The 16,299-nt window shown below is 40.4% G+C and overlaps 1 protein-coding gene across 1 annotated transcript in view; it reads right to left on the minus strand.

Annotated features, from left to right (window-relative positions):
- igdcc4 (immunoglobulin superfamily, DCC subclass, member 4) overlaps window positions 1-16,299 on the minus strand; it is a 140,446-nt gene that overhangs the window by 72,420 nt on the left and 51,727 nt on the right. The window contains exon 4 of the mRNA XM_041174907.1: window positions 11,100-11,233. Within this exon, the coding sequence (XP_041030841.1) occupies window positions 11,100-11,233 (134 nt within the window). The remainder of the gene's footprint in view (window positions 1-11,099; window positions 11,234-16,299) is intronic.

Here is a 16,299-nt window from a genome sequence, read left to right on the forward strand (position 1 = left end):
AATGCGATTTAAAAAGAATGCCAGCCATAAAAATTGTGGTAGAGCAAATGTTTGATGGGTATAGGATAAGGAAAGATCAACTATTAACCCACAGGAATTTTTTTTACCCTATCCATTTTAATTGTTCCAATTTTCAGCACAAGAACTTTGTAATTATTATATGCTTGAAGATAGTACTGCTTTGCAGTCAACCTCTCTTCCAGTCTGAACATCCAAAAGCCTCTCCAGTAATAGACTGGAGATTTGTACTGCTGGCACAGGACAGTCAAGGTAACAAAGTATTTGAGATTGGCCAGGATCATTGTAATATTTTAAAGTATGGTGAGGTGACACAATCAATAAAAAAAAACATTTTTCAGCAACCTATATATAGATACTTGGTGTGTTTGTAAATACTGTTTCCTTAGTCACATTTCTTCGTATCCTATTGTCTCACAGGTGGTGTCTGGCAATTTTTATTGAACCAAAATTTTACGCTACCAGTTTCTTTTGAAAAGTCACAACCAAGTAGTTGACTATATACTTCAATGACTCGTGCCAGCCAGTTGAGGAGTTTTACAGATTTTTTCCAAAATTCTGCACAGAGCATCACTTCTGATCTGAGCTGGCCATTCAAGATCAGCCTATTCAGAAAATCATTTGAAAAAGAGACCTAGAAATAAATGGCCTTGTTTGGATAAAATGCAATGTAATATGTCTTTTAAAGTATCAATTTGGGCCTAACAGCTCAGCATGGTGGATTCTGATGTGTTAACTCATGTAGGAGATGGTGGAAAACATGAATTCTGGAGTTTCAATCCACTGTTAGCTGAATGGGATGAGGTGAATGAAGTCAGGAAATATTGAATTTACTATGTGTCTAAGGCAGAGGATAAAGCAGCAGCAAGGTCAGAGCATTTTCAAGCAGTTCCAAGTACTTATGTGGGATTTAAAAAAAACCCAATTTCATTAGTTTTTAAGATGGCTACTAAAATGAAGAATGTTTGTGGTTCTAGTGAAACCACTTATTTTCTACACTGCAACATGTATGAAATATAATTCTACAAGTTAGCTGGTTTAAGTAGAATACATAAAGTCACACAGTTCACATTACAACATTCTATTTATTTGACTTTTCTGCAGCCACTTGATACAACTGAGTGGTTTGTGAGGCCATTTCCAAAGGGAGTTAAGAGTTAATCACATTGCTGTCAGTCTGGAGTCATGTCTAAGCCAGACCTGGTAAGGTTGGCAGATTTCTCTTCTTGAAGAAGAGTGAACCAGTTGGGTTTTTACAACAGTCCAATAGTTTTATGATCATCATTATTAAGACTAGCTTTTTATTCCAGGTTGATTAATTAATTCAACTTAAATTCCACCTGCTCCCATGTTGAGATTTGAATTAATCTCTCTGGAGCATTAGCATGAGCCTCTGGATTTCCAAATCATTAACATTACCACTATCGTTCTTAATATTAAGAGCAATTAGGGATAGGCAACAATTGCCGGCCATCCATCCAATGGATGGATAAAAAAATTCTATTTACCACATTCAATTTAAATAAAGATGGTTAATACAAGTTATGTTTTTCCTCTATTACTGTAATTATTCTAACTGAATTTAAAAGCTGAACTACAGTGACATTAAGTGTAAATTTGTGCCTTTTTAAAAATATGATGGATTGAAATAAAGATCAAATATAGCAAAAAACAGCGGAAGGCATCTGTAGAATGAGAGAAATATTTCCTGTGGTTGTCTAGTCAGTGGAAGGCCACTTACTTTACATTGGACATGTGGGCACAAGCAACATTGCTACTATATCTATATACTGACCTACTAACAAAACCTCTAGAACACCAGAGCCAAGGTCAGCCATGATCTCACTGAATGGCAGAGCAAGATTGAAGGGCTGAATGGCCTACCCCTACTCCTATTTCTTATGTTATCTTACATTTATAAAGGACCTTTAAAATAGAAACGTGGAAACAGCAATGCCCATTCAACAGGTGGGTTTTTCAGACGCCACAACTGCTCCAAGCAATCCAGGCACTGACTTCACATTTTGAGACCAGCTTCCAGAAGGGCCTGAAAACAGGAACCACCTTTGTTGACTTATTCTGTCCCAAGACAGTGTGCCATGCACACATGCTGTTGAAACTCCCCAAACAATCATCCACTGCGTGAAAAGTCTATAACTAATCAACTCCATGATCAGCAACCAACAGTTCAGTGTGCACCTTGGAGATCAAATCAGCTGCCCACAAGGTCCTTGCACTGGCTCTCTTCAGCTTCTACACCAGTGACCTCCCTCCCACAAAGTCACAGCTCATCGCATATGCTGACGACTTGGCACTGATTTTTCAAGCTAAAGAACCTCAGGACATTGAGAAAACACTCACTGAGGATCTATGTTCTTTGGAAGTCTACTTCAAAAAATGGAGACTTCGACCAAACACTGCCAAGACTACTGTTTCAGCTTTCCAGCTAAACACTCGAAGGCAAGGCAAGAACTTCCATGTCCAAAACAAAAATAAAAATACCTGGAAAAACTCAGGTCTGACAGCATCTGCGGAGAGGAACACAGTTAACATTGAGTCCGTATGACTCTTCAACAGAACCAAGTAAAAATAGAAAAGAGGTGAAATATAAGCTGGTTTAAGGGGGGGTGTGGGACAGGTAGAGCTGGATAGAGGGCCAGTGATCAGTGGAGATTGCCAAAAGATTTCATAGACAAAAGGACAAAGAGGTATTGAAGGCGGTGATATTATCTAAGGAATGTGTTAATAGGTGACATTAAGGGTAGAAAGCAGGACAAGCAAGGTACAGATAGACCTAGTGGGGTGGGGGGGGGGGGGTCGAAATAGGCTAAAAGGTAGAGATAAAACAATGGATGGAAATACATTTAAAAATAATGGAAATAGGTGGGAAAAGAAAAATCTATATAAATTATTGGGAAAAAAAGGGGGAGGGATCGGAAAGGAGATGGGGATAGAGGAGAGAATTCATGATCTAAAATTGTTGAGCTCAATATTCAGTCCGGAAGGCTGTAAAGCACCTAGTCGGAAGATGAGGTGATGTTCCTCCAGTTTGCGTTGAGCTTCACTGGAACAATGCAGCAGGCCAAGGATGGACAAGAGGGCATGAGAGCAGGGTGGAGTGTTGAAACGGCCAGCGACAGGGAGATCTGGGTCATGCTTGCGGACAGATCGAAGGTGTTCTGCAAAGCGGTCACTCAGTCTGCGTTTGGTTTCTCCAATGTAGAGGAAACCGCATTGGGAGCAGCAAATGCAGTAGACTAAGTTGAGGGAAGTGCAAGTGAAATGCTGCTTCACTTGAAAGGAGTGTTTGGGCCCTTGGATGATGAGGAGAGGGGAAATAAAGGGGCAGGTGTTGCACCTTCTGCAGTTGCATGGGAAGGTGCCATGGGAGGGAGTTGAGGTGTAAGGGGTGATGGAGGAGTGGACCAGGGTGTCCCAGAGGGAACAATCCCTGTGGAATGCCACTGGGGGGGGTGAAGGGAAGATGAGTTTGGTGGTGGCATCATGCTGGGAGTTGGCGGAAATGGCGAGGATGATCCTTTGAATGCGGAGGCTGGTGGGGTGATAAGTGAGGACAAGGGGGACCCTATCATGGTTCTGGGATGGAGAGGAAGATGTGAGGGCGGATACGCGGGAGATGGGTCAGACAGAGTTGAGGGCCCTGTCAACCACCGTGGGCGGAAAACCTTCCATAACTTCCATATCCAGTTCTGTGGTCAACCACTCACCCACAACCCAATGCCAAAATATCTTGGCATAACTCCTGACTATATATTGACCTACCAACACCACCTCTAGAGCACCAGAAGCAAGGTCAGGGCAAGAGTCAATCTCGTACGGAAACTGGTGGGTACCGCATGGGGCAGCAAAACTAAACACCATGCACTGCTTCACTCGCCCTGGTCTACCTAACCGCAAACACTGCTGCTCAACCTGGCTCAGGAGCCGCCACACAAACTTGGTAGAGAGCCACCACCAGGAAGCCATGAGAATTATTTCTGGTAAATTGAAACCAATACAGCTTGAGTGACTTCTTGTGCTGGCACATACTGAACCACCTGATGTCTGCAGGGAAAACATCCTCCTCAAATTCACTGGCTGACAGCTAATGAAGCACTCCCACTGACACTTGTCTGAAATCCTGTAATGCTTATTAGAATTCACTCTGCGCCCTAAAACTGACAACAGGCCTACTTCTTGATGGCACACCTCCTGGCTAACTGCAAACATCACCAACCACAACCTGGTAACTGATCCAGGTGTTGAAGTCCCAGGTTTCAACTTTCACCCATAGAAAATCTGGACAACCCTCAACCATTTGAGAAAGGGCCAGGGAAGATGTGGCCATTTTCTCCACAAGTGGAACATGAGGAACAGCTCAGTGTGACTGCAACCATCCAAGTAAAACCATTGCCCATATACTGAATTCAGCAACAAGTGATCCATTCCTGGTGACATCACAACCATTCATAGCATGTCAGCTGAAGCCATTGAATTGATAGTTAACCTTGACATCAAACTAGAAAATCGCTTCCCCAGCCATACAAATAAAGACGAAGGTAGAAAAAATTCCCAAAGTGTAATCTGAAACAGGCACTAAACCAAGGTAATATCAGGAGGGATGACCCACACTGGTACATTTTAGGAAGTCTTAAAAAACCCTTAAAAAAAGGGTTTAGGAGGGGAATTCCAGTCAATGCGGGCTAAGCAATCGATCACAGTGGTGGTATAAAGGGAAGGGGGAATTCACCAGATGTCAGAATTAAAGGTCTATAGAACTGTGAGATAGGACTGTAGAACTGGAGAAAGGGATAAAACTGCAAAGGGATTTAAGGAGAATGATGAGTATTTTAAATTTGAACCAGGAGCCAAGACAGGTCAGTCAGGACAGGTTGGTGGCCAAGTGAGACATGGTACAGTCTAGGATACAATAGTGTTGAATCCTAAATTCATTTTTAGAGGCTAGCCAGGAAAGCACTGGAATAAATCAGATATGGACATGACAATAGCACATATTGGGATTTCAGCCACAAATGGGCTGAGGTGGGAGCAGAGGCAGGCAAAGTGATATAGGTGGAGCTAGTCTTTGTTTTGAAGATATGTAGTTGGACTCACTTGGGTCGCCTAGGTTGCAGAAGAGCTGCCTTGGCCTGAAACAGTAACAGGGAAGTGAAGTGATATTAGGTCCAATATTGAGCAGACCATTGTTTTTGATTCCTGTCACAAACTCTATCCCCTAGCCACCGACTCCATTCCTCTCCCGAGCACTATAAAGGCTGTATCAGACTGCTTTCAACCTTGGTGTCCCATTTGACCCCATATCCTCTCCATCACCAAGAGTGCCTGCTTCTGATGTTCTTATTGGGTTGAAAGGTTATGGGGAGAGGACGGGAAATTGGAGTGGAGGCCAAAATACGCTAATCCATCACAGGGCGCACGCACACACACACACACGCACGCACACTGGGGGACAATTTACTGTAGCCAATCCACCTAACTACTGCGTCTTTGTGCAGTGAGAGGAAACCAGGGCATCTGGCAAAAACCCACGCAGACACGGGGAGAAAGTGCAAACTCCACACAGACAGACACCAGAGGTCAAGATTGAACCCAGACCCCTGGAGCTGTGAGGTAGCAGTGTTAACCACTGAGCCACCCGTCTCAGCTCATCTATTCCTGAAATATTTATCAATGCCTTTGTTACTTTTAGTCTTGACTATTCCAATGCTCTCTTGGCCAACCTCCCACCTTGCATCACCTGTAAACTTGAACTTGTTCAACATTCTGCTGGATGTATCCTAAATCATACCAAGTCCCTTTCACCCATCACCCCGTGCTCACTGACCTACAATGGCTCTTGCCTGGCAACACTTCAATGTTAAATTCTCGTCCTTGGCTCCCTATATGGCCTCACCCTTCCCACCCCATGGCTCCTCAGAGATCTCGGTGTTCCTCCAATTCTATCTAGCCTTTTGTGCACTCTTGATCTTCATTGTTTTGGCTGTTATGTTCAGCTACTGGGCTCTATGCTCTGGGATTCCCTCCATAAACCTCTCTGCTTCTCTACTTCTCTGATCCTTTAAGACACACCTTAAAGGCTACTACTTTGACCAAATTTGGTCTCCTGTTCTAATACCTCATGAGACTTTGGATATCAAGTTTTTTTTAAATACTCCTCTGATGTACCTTGGGACATTTTACATTAAAGGCACTATATAAATGCAGGTTGCTGTTGCTTATGATGGAGGTTAAAGGTAATTGTTTTGGTATTCTCAATGTTTAGCTGGAGGAAATTGCAGCTGATTCAACCTTGGATATCAGGCAATAATCTGAAACAGTCAGTCATCACCAGCACCTGCTGAAACCCCACAGCAAAGAGAATCAAATGCCCAAAAGTAGTTTCCCCACCTTAAAATACATCAGTTGTGCCCATTTCCACCTATCTGGAGACTGGTATGCCTCAACTCCAAAAATATATAAGGGTTCCATCTGCGCCAGGCTATTGGTAACTCAGATAAGGAGTCTGTGTCCCTGGCTCTAGTCTCTGGCATTCATCTTTTAAAATTTGGGCCGCTGTCCCACCCCTTACAATGCAACTAGGTCTCTGCCATTTTCTGATGGGTTTCATCAGAGTTACAACAGGAAACTGACAGAACCCTTCCAGATATTCAAGGCCTATATAGCTTACTGTATCTTATTAAAGGATAAAGGTGTTGGACAAAGAAAGTAGTCCATCGAGTAATATTTTGAAGCTTTAAAGTTTAGCTGGTAGGAGACGTTCTAGTAAAGATATTAACTCTCTCAGCCCGTTACACCTCTGCTCAGCAGGCAGTCACTCAGTTACACATTGGCACCTGAATAGCAGAATAGTATTGCTGGTGTTTTCAGCAGCTAAAAAACATTTTACATAATTGATAACACAGGATAGTTCCTCCAATTTTTTTGGAACAAATATAATGGCGCAGCTAGCAACAATTGCTTTTAGGATATAAAGTCAGTAAGACATTAAGCACAGCATTTGAAATCTAATCTGGCAGGCAATGAATTAAGAAACAAGTCATGATATGAGGGGACCAATCCCATCAACAGAAATAAGGAAAAGGGGAAAATCAATGACAGCATTCTGATCGAAGATTATTAGAGGAAGACTGACTGGAGAGATTGCCAATGCTTGGGGTGACACACACTGTTGTGTTGTATTAGTGTTATAGAATATGAGCAGAAGTTCTGGGTGGTACAAGAAAAAGCCTGTATATCTTTGTCCTTTCTCAAAAAAGGAGTCACTGGATAATAAATACTTACATGCAATGAAACCGTTGTATGAGAGAAATTTCAACCAAAAGTATAATAAATAAAATATTAATTTTCCTAGTGGATTTTTGAATGTATACTATTTAAAGAAAGATTTGGTGAAACATGTTTTAAATAAGCTATTTTTGAATAAAATCATGCAGTAAAAATTGAAACTTATTTATTGCTCAGCAAGATATTATGAGTTAATTTTGTTTTATTAAATGGATAATATGTATCACCTAAAAATTTCTAGTCAATACTAGTTAAATGTATTAGCTAAAAGTAGGCAGTGTCATCCTGGCAATCCTGTAAGCATCTATTAGGCAGCAAGTAGATGCACAATATTCATTCACCTTCATTTGTATTTGACTATTCTACAAACACGAGGTTTTTGTTTAACTGTATCTTAACCTTAAATTTGGGATTTTTAAAAAGCTGCACAAGAAATTACTGCAACAGCAGGCCACTGTCCTACACTTCATGTGGAGAAATTACTCTTGCAAGTCAACATAAAAAAGAATCGCATATCCTAGAAACTGCAAAACTGGACAAAGAATAGTACAATTTAAAATTTGACCTGAAAGTGTACACAGCACACAGACTAGGTTTAAATAGGTTCCACATAAAGACACTTGGCTGACATCACCAAACACGTTCCTTTGACTGCTTTTTCATTTCTATGAAGAACCAGTTCGAGTATGATTTTTTTTTTAAATCAACAAACATTAGATTAAGAGAACTGCCATAAAAACAAAAAAAATATAAATATAAAAAAAACTGCGGATGCTGGAAATCCAAAACAAAAAATAAAAAAATAAATAAATACCTGGCAAAAAAGAACTGCCATATTCAACAAATTTAAGAGCAATGCCTTACAATCATAGCATTAAACACTAGAATTTCCACCCCCTTAAATTTTACACTGTAGACTAAACTTTAAAGCATAAAAATCTTAATTTGCTGCTGATTCTGTTGTTCAGCTCCACTTACAACTTCTCAATGTCAGCAACTGGATATGGACAAGATAATACTCATGCCACAGAAACGTTGGCCAATGAATCTCCATCAAGAAAAGTTTCAAACTGGCAGGCTCATTGATCATTATCCCCATTATCATTGCTGAATCCTGTATCCTCAATATCCTGAGGTCTACCATTACCCAGAAGTTTAACTGGACCAGACATATCAACAACATGGTTACAAAACAGTACAGAGGCTGGGTACTGTTTAGCAGGTAGCTCACTTCCTGGCCCTTCAAAGGGTACAATTCTAAAGCAGAAACAGGTAGACCTGGGGGTCTATGGGCACAAACCATTGAAGGTGGCAGGGTAGGTTGAGATAGTAGTTAAAAAGCCATAAGTGTCCTAAGTTTTATAAGCAGAGCCAAAGTGTAGAAAAACAAGGAAGTTGTGATGAACCTTTAGAAAACACTGGTTTGGCCTCAACCTGAATACTGTGTCCAATTCTGGACACCACGCTTTAGGAAGGATGTGAAGTCTTTAGAAAGGGTATAGAAATTTTTACGAGAAAGGTTCTGTGGCTGAGGAACTTCATATATATGAACAGATTGGAGAAGCTGAAGGTGTTCTCTGTTATGATATGGCAAGTGATATTTGCCAGGTTGACCAAATCTACAAGGGTAACTTGGCCACGCTATCACAACGATTTCGCAATTTGTATTTATTTTGAGGTTTGTGTACTGAAGTCAGATGTAATGAGTCCACTACCACTTTTAGAGGTCTTAAAGATCAAAGTAAAACATTTATTAACAAAAGCAGAAACAACTTAAACACACAAGATTACAATTACCCAGTTCCTAAAATTTCTACTTAACAAGTCTCCCAACTACACACCCCCTTTAAGGCAACAGTCCAAATAGATTCCGAATTTATAAAGTCATCCAGCAACATTACCACAAGCGCCCACTGGACAATGGAATTCCAAAGGTTTTTAACATCACTTTGGTTAGTGGAACAGCAAACTTATCCAGGGTGGCTAGAGCTTTTCTTCCCAAGTCTGTTTCCCCCAGTGCACCTTTCAAGATCTCACACACGCCTCACAGCCTTCCATCCTTCCTTAAATACATTTCTCTCTTTTTGATCTGTAAATCCCATTGTTTCAACTTGTCTTTAGAAGTTAGTTTTCTTCATGTTATCATTATGGGCAGCACTTTTGGGAAAAATCAATGTAATAACTTTGTCTTATTTATCCTGCCAGTTGTAAACACACACAAACACCAATATAAGCCTGCTTTACAGTAGCCCAGTGATATCAGGAAAAATATGATGGTTCCATGACATCTCTTCAGAGAGGAAATGGTTGAGAGGAGATTTGATGGAGGTGTTCAAAATCATGAGGGGTCTAGACACAGTAGATAAAGAGAAACTGTTCCCATTGGCAGAAGGGTCAAGAACCAGAGGACACAGATTTAAGGTGAATGGCATAAGATCCAAAGGTGGCATGAGGAAATACTTTTTTATAGTCAGGATCTGGAATGCACAAAAAAGATTTGCAAGGTTATGCAGAAAGGGCAAGTGTGTGGGACTAGCTAAATTGCTCTTGCAGAGCCAGCGTGGTGGGTCAAATGGCCTCCTCCTGTGCTAAAACCATTCCATGATTTTATGCCTCTCTGATTCCTGGAATTCCCTACCTAACACCATTAGCAAAAGGGATGCAATGGTTTAAGGGGATGATCCATTACCACTTTCTCAGGGCAACTAGACTCTGCAATAAATGTAGTGATGGCACTGTCACTTATATCACATTAGCAAATTTTTAAAAAACTAATAGGTATAGAATTACACAGCACACAAAATTCATATATATCAAACACTGCAATTCTGATTAATGGAAGCCAACTAAATTCCATTTTGTGATGCTGCTTCACCAGTGAACATTTTTACACAAGATTTGTTGTAAGTGTTGATCAATTTTCTTTTGTTGTGTCTTATTTTGGGTTATACTAATCAGAATTAACAACAGATAATGAGATTAGACCTTCCACAGTACATTTGAATAACAATGGATGGTTCACATATTATGCAAGCGTTAACATAACAAAAGTAACAAGAATAACTCCACCATCCCCATCACTTCCATGGCATTTTCCAGTTTCAGAAACCCTTTCTAATACTGGTACTTAAATAATATGACCAGAGCAGACCTGGATTTACAGTTTCTAACTATCCATATACTTATCATTTACCATTATGTAACTGAATACCTCGTTAATCAACCAAGTTATTTATTACAAACATTCCCTAAAAGCTTTGTTTTCACTGATTCCAGCTGAAGTTCCAGTTAAAATCAACAAGGATGTCAGACAAGATAAACCACTAATAAGTACTAAGCTTTGTCAAATCCCATGTACATATTAGGTTTTGACGGTAACAAACAAAAGCTCAGCCACAACGGTTTTGTTTTTGACAGCTTATCTGCCATTTCAACTTGTGTATCAAGCTTAGTGAAGTAAAAAAGTCTTTTTCCTATGACGTAAAGTACAGAATGAATGTCTGTAACACATCTGATTCTGCACTTACCATGGGCCCAATGTAGAATAGCTATCAGATAATGAGACTTCCCAAACATAGCTGTGTGAATGTTGAATCCAAAGTTTAACAAATGCACTTTTAAGTGAAAATTTTTGTTACGCTATCTTAGAATAGATTTCAATTCTGATATCTATGGATGGATCTTCATCTTCTCCAGGAGAAACTATTGCTCTTAATCAGCTTTGCTACAAATTCCAAGGATTTCCTTGTAATGTGATGCAACTGTTAAAACATTACCTTGTAATACAGTGAGAGTAGCATCCTGACTGTAGCGCTTCCAAACTGCATTTGTTGCAACGCAGCGATATACCCCAGCATCACCCTCTTGCACATCTACAATTTGCAGAATTCCATTTGGGAGGACTATAAATCTGAAAAATAAATCAAAGTTGCTATAACTTTTAACCCAAGAAAGGAATGAATTGATTTTATAATGAATCACAGTACTTTCCCTGTTTATGGACCCAAAATTATCAGGTGATGCAAGTGATTTGAAATTAGACAATTTAAATCTACCCTTAATTCTGTCCACAGGGTCACTTTAAAAATAATTGAATTCTAATGAACTAACAACTTTTGATTGTTTGGGATGCAACAGATGTTAAGATATTTTAAAATGTAGATACTTGAACAAATATTTAATGTTGCAAAAAAAATGCACACAGTAACTACACTAAGTAAACCTGATTACTTATTTGCTAAGACATTTTACAGAGCAACAGACCAAGAAGCCAAAAAAAATTGGTTAAGTACTTATTATACGGGAAATTCTTGGAGGAAGTGGCTTGCAACTTGACAGGTTCTTTGTGAAAAAACATCCTAATAGAAGCAATGCGATGCCTGCAATCCGAAGTCAGAAAAAAAAAAACCACTTACAATGGTTTCTCCTCTAGTGATAGTAATAGAATTCCCACTTGAATGCAACCAATAACAAAATGAATGCACAATTCAATTCCATCTGCTACATTAAATGATACAGGTCCAAAGGAAAACAGTTTAAGGGAACATGTATTTTGATGGTTTCCAAAGGTCCAAGTTAGAAGAGTAATTTTGAACTTCATTTTCCGATCATGGTAACATTTGTGGCATTCAAAACATGCCCATGTTCAGTTGCCCGCCCAAAACCTTTGTACATCTCCCACACTGATGGCTTTAGAAAGAGAGCTTGCATTTATATAGTGCCTTTCACATCATCAAGACAACACAAAATGCTTCACAGCCAATAAATTACTTTAGGATTGCAGTCACTTATGTAAGCAAACACAGTAGTCAATTTGTCCACAACAAAAACACTGGAACCACTCATCCAAGATTCTTCAAATATTGACACGGGATCTGCAATATAAAAAGTAACCCTGTTTAAACCACATACGAACAGCATATTTTTGTTTTAGCCTGGTTGGTAAATTAGGGACATTCCCCAAATAGTGCTGCGGCCATTTCATTTTAGCGTAGTTACTGAGCATGCGGAGTCTTTTTTAAAAACAAACTGCCGCTTCGATGCCTCTCCTACTTCCCAATATTCCAGCTTCCCTCCCATTCATTGCTTCACCCCCACTTACAACCCTCCCTGTTTCCCTCCCCAGCTTGCCACCTTCATACTCTGACCCTCCCGCTCACTGCTTCCCTCATTGGCCCTATCAGTCGCCGACCCTCCCACTCACTGCTTCCCCCTGACCCTCCTACACTCTCCCACGAGGGGTCAAAGGGGAAAGCTATGAGAGGAGGGGTTCAGGAGTCAGGAAGGGTGGTAAGTGAAAGTTGAAAGAGTTATCAAGAGTTAGTAACAGCCAGTTAGGTTCAAGGCAGTCAATAGGATTTTAAAGTAAAAATTACAGGTCAGGAACTTAACCCATTCTTACTACATATTAGCTTATGGGAAAGTGATTTTCATTTCACATGTTTTCAATTAGCAAGTGGTTTTTAAGAAACACATTAGCCATGCTAAACAAGGGGTAGTTGTACACTTGAATGGACAGGCCTCAATTTAACACATCTTACCCGAAATATTGCACCTCCTGTGCCACAACGAAGTGTTAGGCAGATACAGTAATCTGCTAAAGTCGGGTAGTGGTGATAGAAGTGGCCTTCTGACTTAGAGATGAGTGTGCTTCACAGACTCAAGATAGCATTCACAGGAAATTACTAGAACAGTATGCCCTCCATAACCGTAGCTACTTACAGATGTTTGGGGAGGGAGGGAGAAAAAATTAAAAACTTTTTTTTCAACCGCAAATGCGGCAATCCTTGCTGTGCATTGCGACTGATGCATACATAAATCAGAAAAGATATACTTATAAAAATTTTGTTTTTCACCACAGGTATCACAGAATTGTTACAGCACAGGAGGAAATCATTTGGCCCGTCATCTCTGTGACGGTTCTCTGAATGAGCAGTGCACCGAGTGTTGGAAGATGCTTTTGAGGGATAGGCAGCATGACGTCACTATAAGGGAAGTGTGTCATCTGATACAGTCTCAATTTCACTTTAGCCTGTGGGCAGAACACAACACACAGCTCTGCTGTTGATGTCTTCAAGCTTTCTACCTTTGTATAGCTGTTATGTTCCTAGTCTCAACACAATGCATTTAGCCAACCCTTTATGAGCGATTAGTGCCTTTATAATACTATAATATAACATGATGTTCAGCGATGGTCAAACAGCATGGCAACATGATTAAACAGAGGTACAACATGGTGAACAGACTTAGGTCGTGCTACATGGCATTCTATCACACTACCCTCGACAATTTGGTCAGGCCACAACAAGTTAGCAACGTCAGACAATGTTGAAATCGCAGCACATAGGCTGTCAGTTCAGTGAGTGGGACAGTACATCGAGAGGAGCAGCACTGGGTTGGCTCAGTTGGAAAAGACAAGTGACCAGGGTGTGGACCAGACTGATAGCAAGTGAGGGAGAGTCAAACAAAAAAAAACAAAGCCATCAGAAAAATTGGGCCAGAGGTTACAATTAGAATGGGTGGCTTCAGGAGTTGCTGAACAATAAATTGAACAAGGTGGAAGGTCAAAGGGATATTGTCAGAATATTCACAAAATTCCCCAGTTTGAATTGGGATGCAACTGACCTACTATACAAATTCAAAATATTTAAACAGCATACAGAGTTATGGATTCTTGATTTGGGTGTATCTGAACCAGATATGCAAGCCATAAAAATTTGCCTACCAACTGGAAATGAAAGTCTACACAGAATGAACACGTCAGGATTAACAGCAGAAGAGCTAAAGGGTCCCAAAAGACACAGACTACATTGGAAGGCTGGTTCAGAACCAGGTTAAACTTCCGTATTCATCGGCTAGAGTTCATGTCATTTCGACAATGACCTAGAGAGTCCACAGACCACTTCATCAGCAGTGCAGAGAAAACGAGTACGTACTGTGATTTTTCAAACATACAGCTAGCAGACAGAATTGATGATCACATCCACTCCCATGGAAGCATTCCCAAAAGATCTACTAGCCAAGCCCAAGAAGTATAGCATTAAGAGCTACTCAATGATGGACACAAGCACAAAGCGATTATCACAGGTTAACGAGGCTTACAGGTCCTAACGCACAACCTCAATTGTTGACACTCACTATAATATCTCAACCTAGCAAAACATATGGAAGGTGTGGCCTTCTGCACTCACCAAGTAAATGTCCAACTTTCCAGCAATTCTGCGAGGCATGTGGCAGAAAGGGTCATTGGCAGCAGCAATGCACTAGAGCAAAAGCTGATGCAACTACAAAGCTGTACTCTGATCCAAAAAGACCATACATAATAGGTACCTTCAAGCAATAAGAACAACCATCAGTATCCCAACAGAAACAAATGCATGAGGTGATTGACAAATGAGATAATGATGATCATGTGCTCAACGAGACAAAGAGCTGTTCTTATGTGCCTGGCCTCAATAAATGCACTCACAACGTGTTTACCCAATCCCTTATGAGTGATTGGTACACTTATATATTTATAAAAGCACAACATCATTCCACCACCTTCTCCCCACAACCCTGTACATTCTTCCTTTTCAAATGATAAGCTAATCCCTCTTGAATGCTTCAACTGAACCTTCCTCCACCATGCACTCAGGCAGCACATTCCAGACCTTAACCAATTGCTGTGAAAAAGTTTTTCCTCATCTCTCCATTGTTTCTTTTGCCAAGTAGCAAAGCAGTTAGGTGCAGTTAGAGAGAAGTCCAAACTGCACAGAAAGTCAACATGAGGTTCAAGTCAATCAGTAAAACAAATCCATTTGGATTCCATCAGTGCACATGGAGCAACGGTTTAAGACTTTTGCCAAAGAACAGCTTTAAGGTACACGTCATCTCATGGAAAACACAGATGCCATCCAAAGCGTTTGCCAAGGTTCAAATTATCTGTCCAAAGAAAGTTGCCGCCTATTCGTTATTGGCCAAGATTGACACAGGAAGAAGTTCCAACATCCTACTTCTGCTGATTCTAAAAGACATGCATCCACAGACATATGCAGCCATGGCAAAACCTATAACTGCACAACAAGATGGAATCATTTGAAGAATACAAGAGCACACAGAATGGTGAAGCTCAACTACATGTATCATAAAGGAGGACGGGCTAATTGAGAATGTCTTGATCAATGACATTTAAACGCAGTTTTCAAACATTATCGTTACAAAATACCTACATTAGCAGAGTTAAATCCCGGGCTTGCAGGTAAAAATTCTTCTTGAAACTTGATGTCAAGCGTGGCTACTGGTCAGTAAATCTCATAGAGAAGCCCCAAGAGCTTACTACAATTTGTACTCTATTCAGACGATACTGTTTTCAACAACTTCCTTTCGGGCTGTTAGGCAGGATCTCTTTCAAGCTCACACGGACTCACATGCACTGTGCCATGATGTAACTGTATCATCGGTGATATTACTGTTATGGGGGAAACAAAGCAAGAACGTGACCATAACCTGCACTTACTGATGCAAGTGGCACGTAATGAAGGATTGGTGTTTAACAGTCTGAAATGTGCCATCAACATGCAGATCAATATCTTTGATTCTATCTATTCCAGTGCTGGCATATATCCCGTTTCAAGTAAAACAGACGACATTAAAGCCTTGCTAACTCCTCAAGATAAGGATGATCTTTGAAGATGTCTAGGTCTCATTAATTTCTAGTCTCTATAAATTCCCAGTTTCATTCAAAAATCTTCATTGTTAAGGGAATTGTTGAGAAAGGATGTGCCTTTCCTGCGGCACAAAGACCACCAACACCTCTTCAAAGCACTGAAACAATCAGTATCAGAAGCATCGACATTGCAATTGTGCAACCCTAGGGAGACAACTACCCTGGAGATGGATATCTCACAGAAAGGTCTGGGGGCATGCATGCTACAAAAAAGGCCAACCCAATGGATTTGCTTCAAAATCTTGGTCCATAATGCAATCCATCCACTC

This window comes from Carcharodon carcharias, chromosome 26 (genome assembly GCF_017639515.1).
Source record: "Carcharodon carcharias isolate sCarCar2 chromosome 26, sCarCar2.pri, whole genome shotgun sequence".
Classification (NCBI taxonomy): Eukaryota; Metazoa; Chordata; class Chondrichthyes; order Lamniformes; family Lamnidae; genus Carcharodon; species Carcharodon carcharias.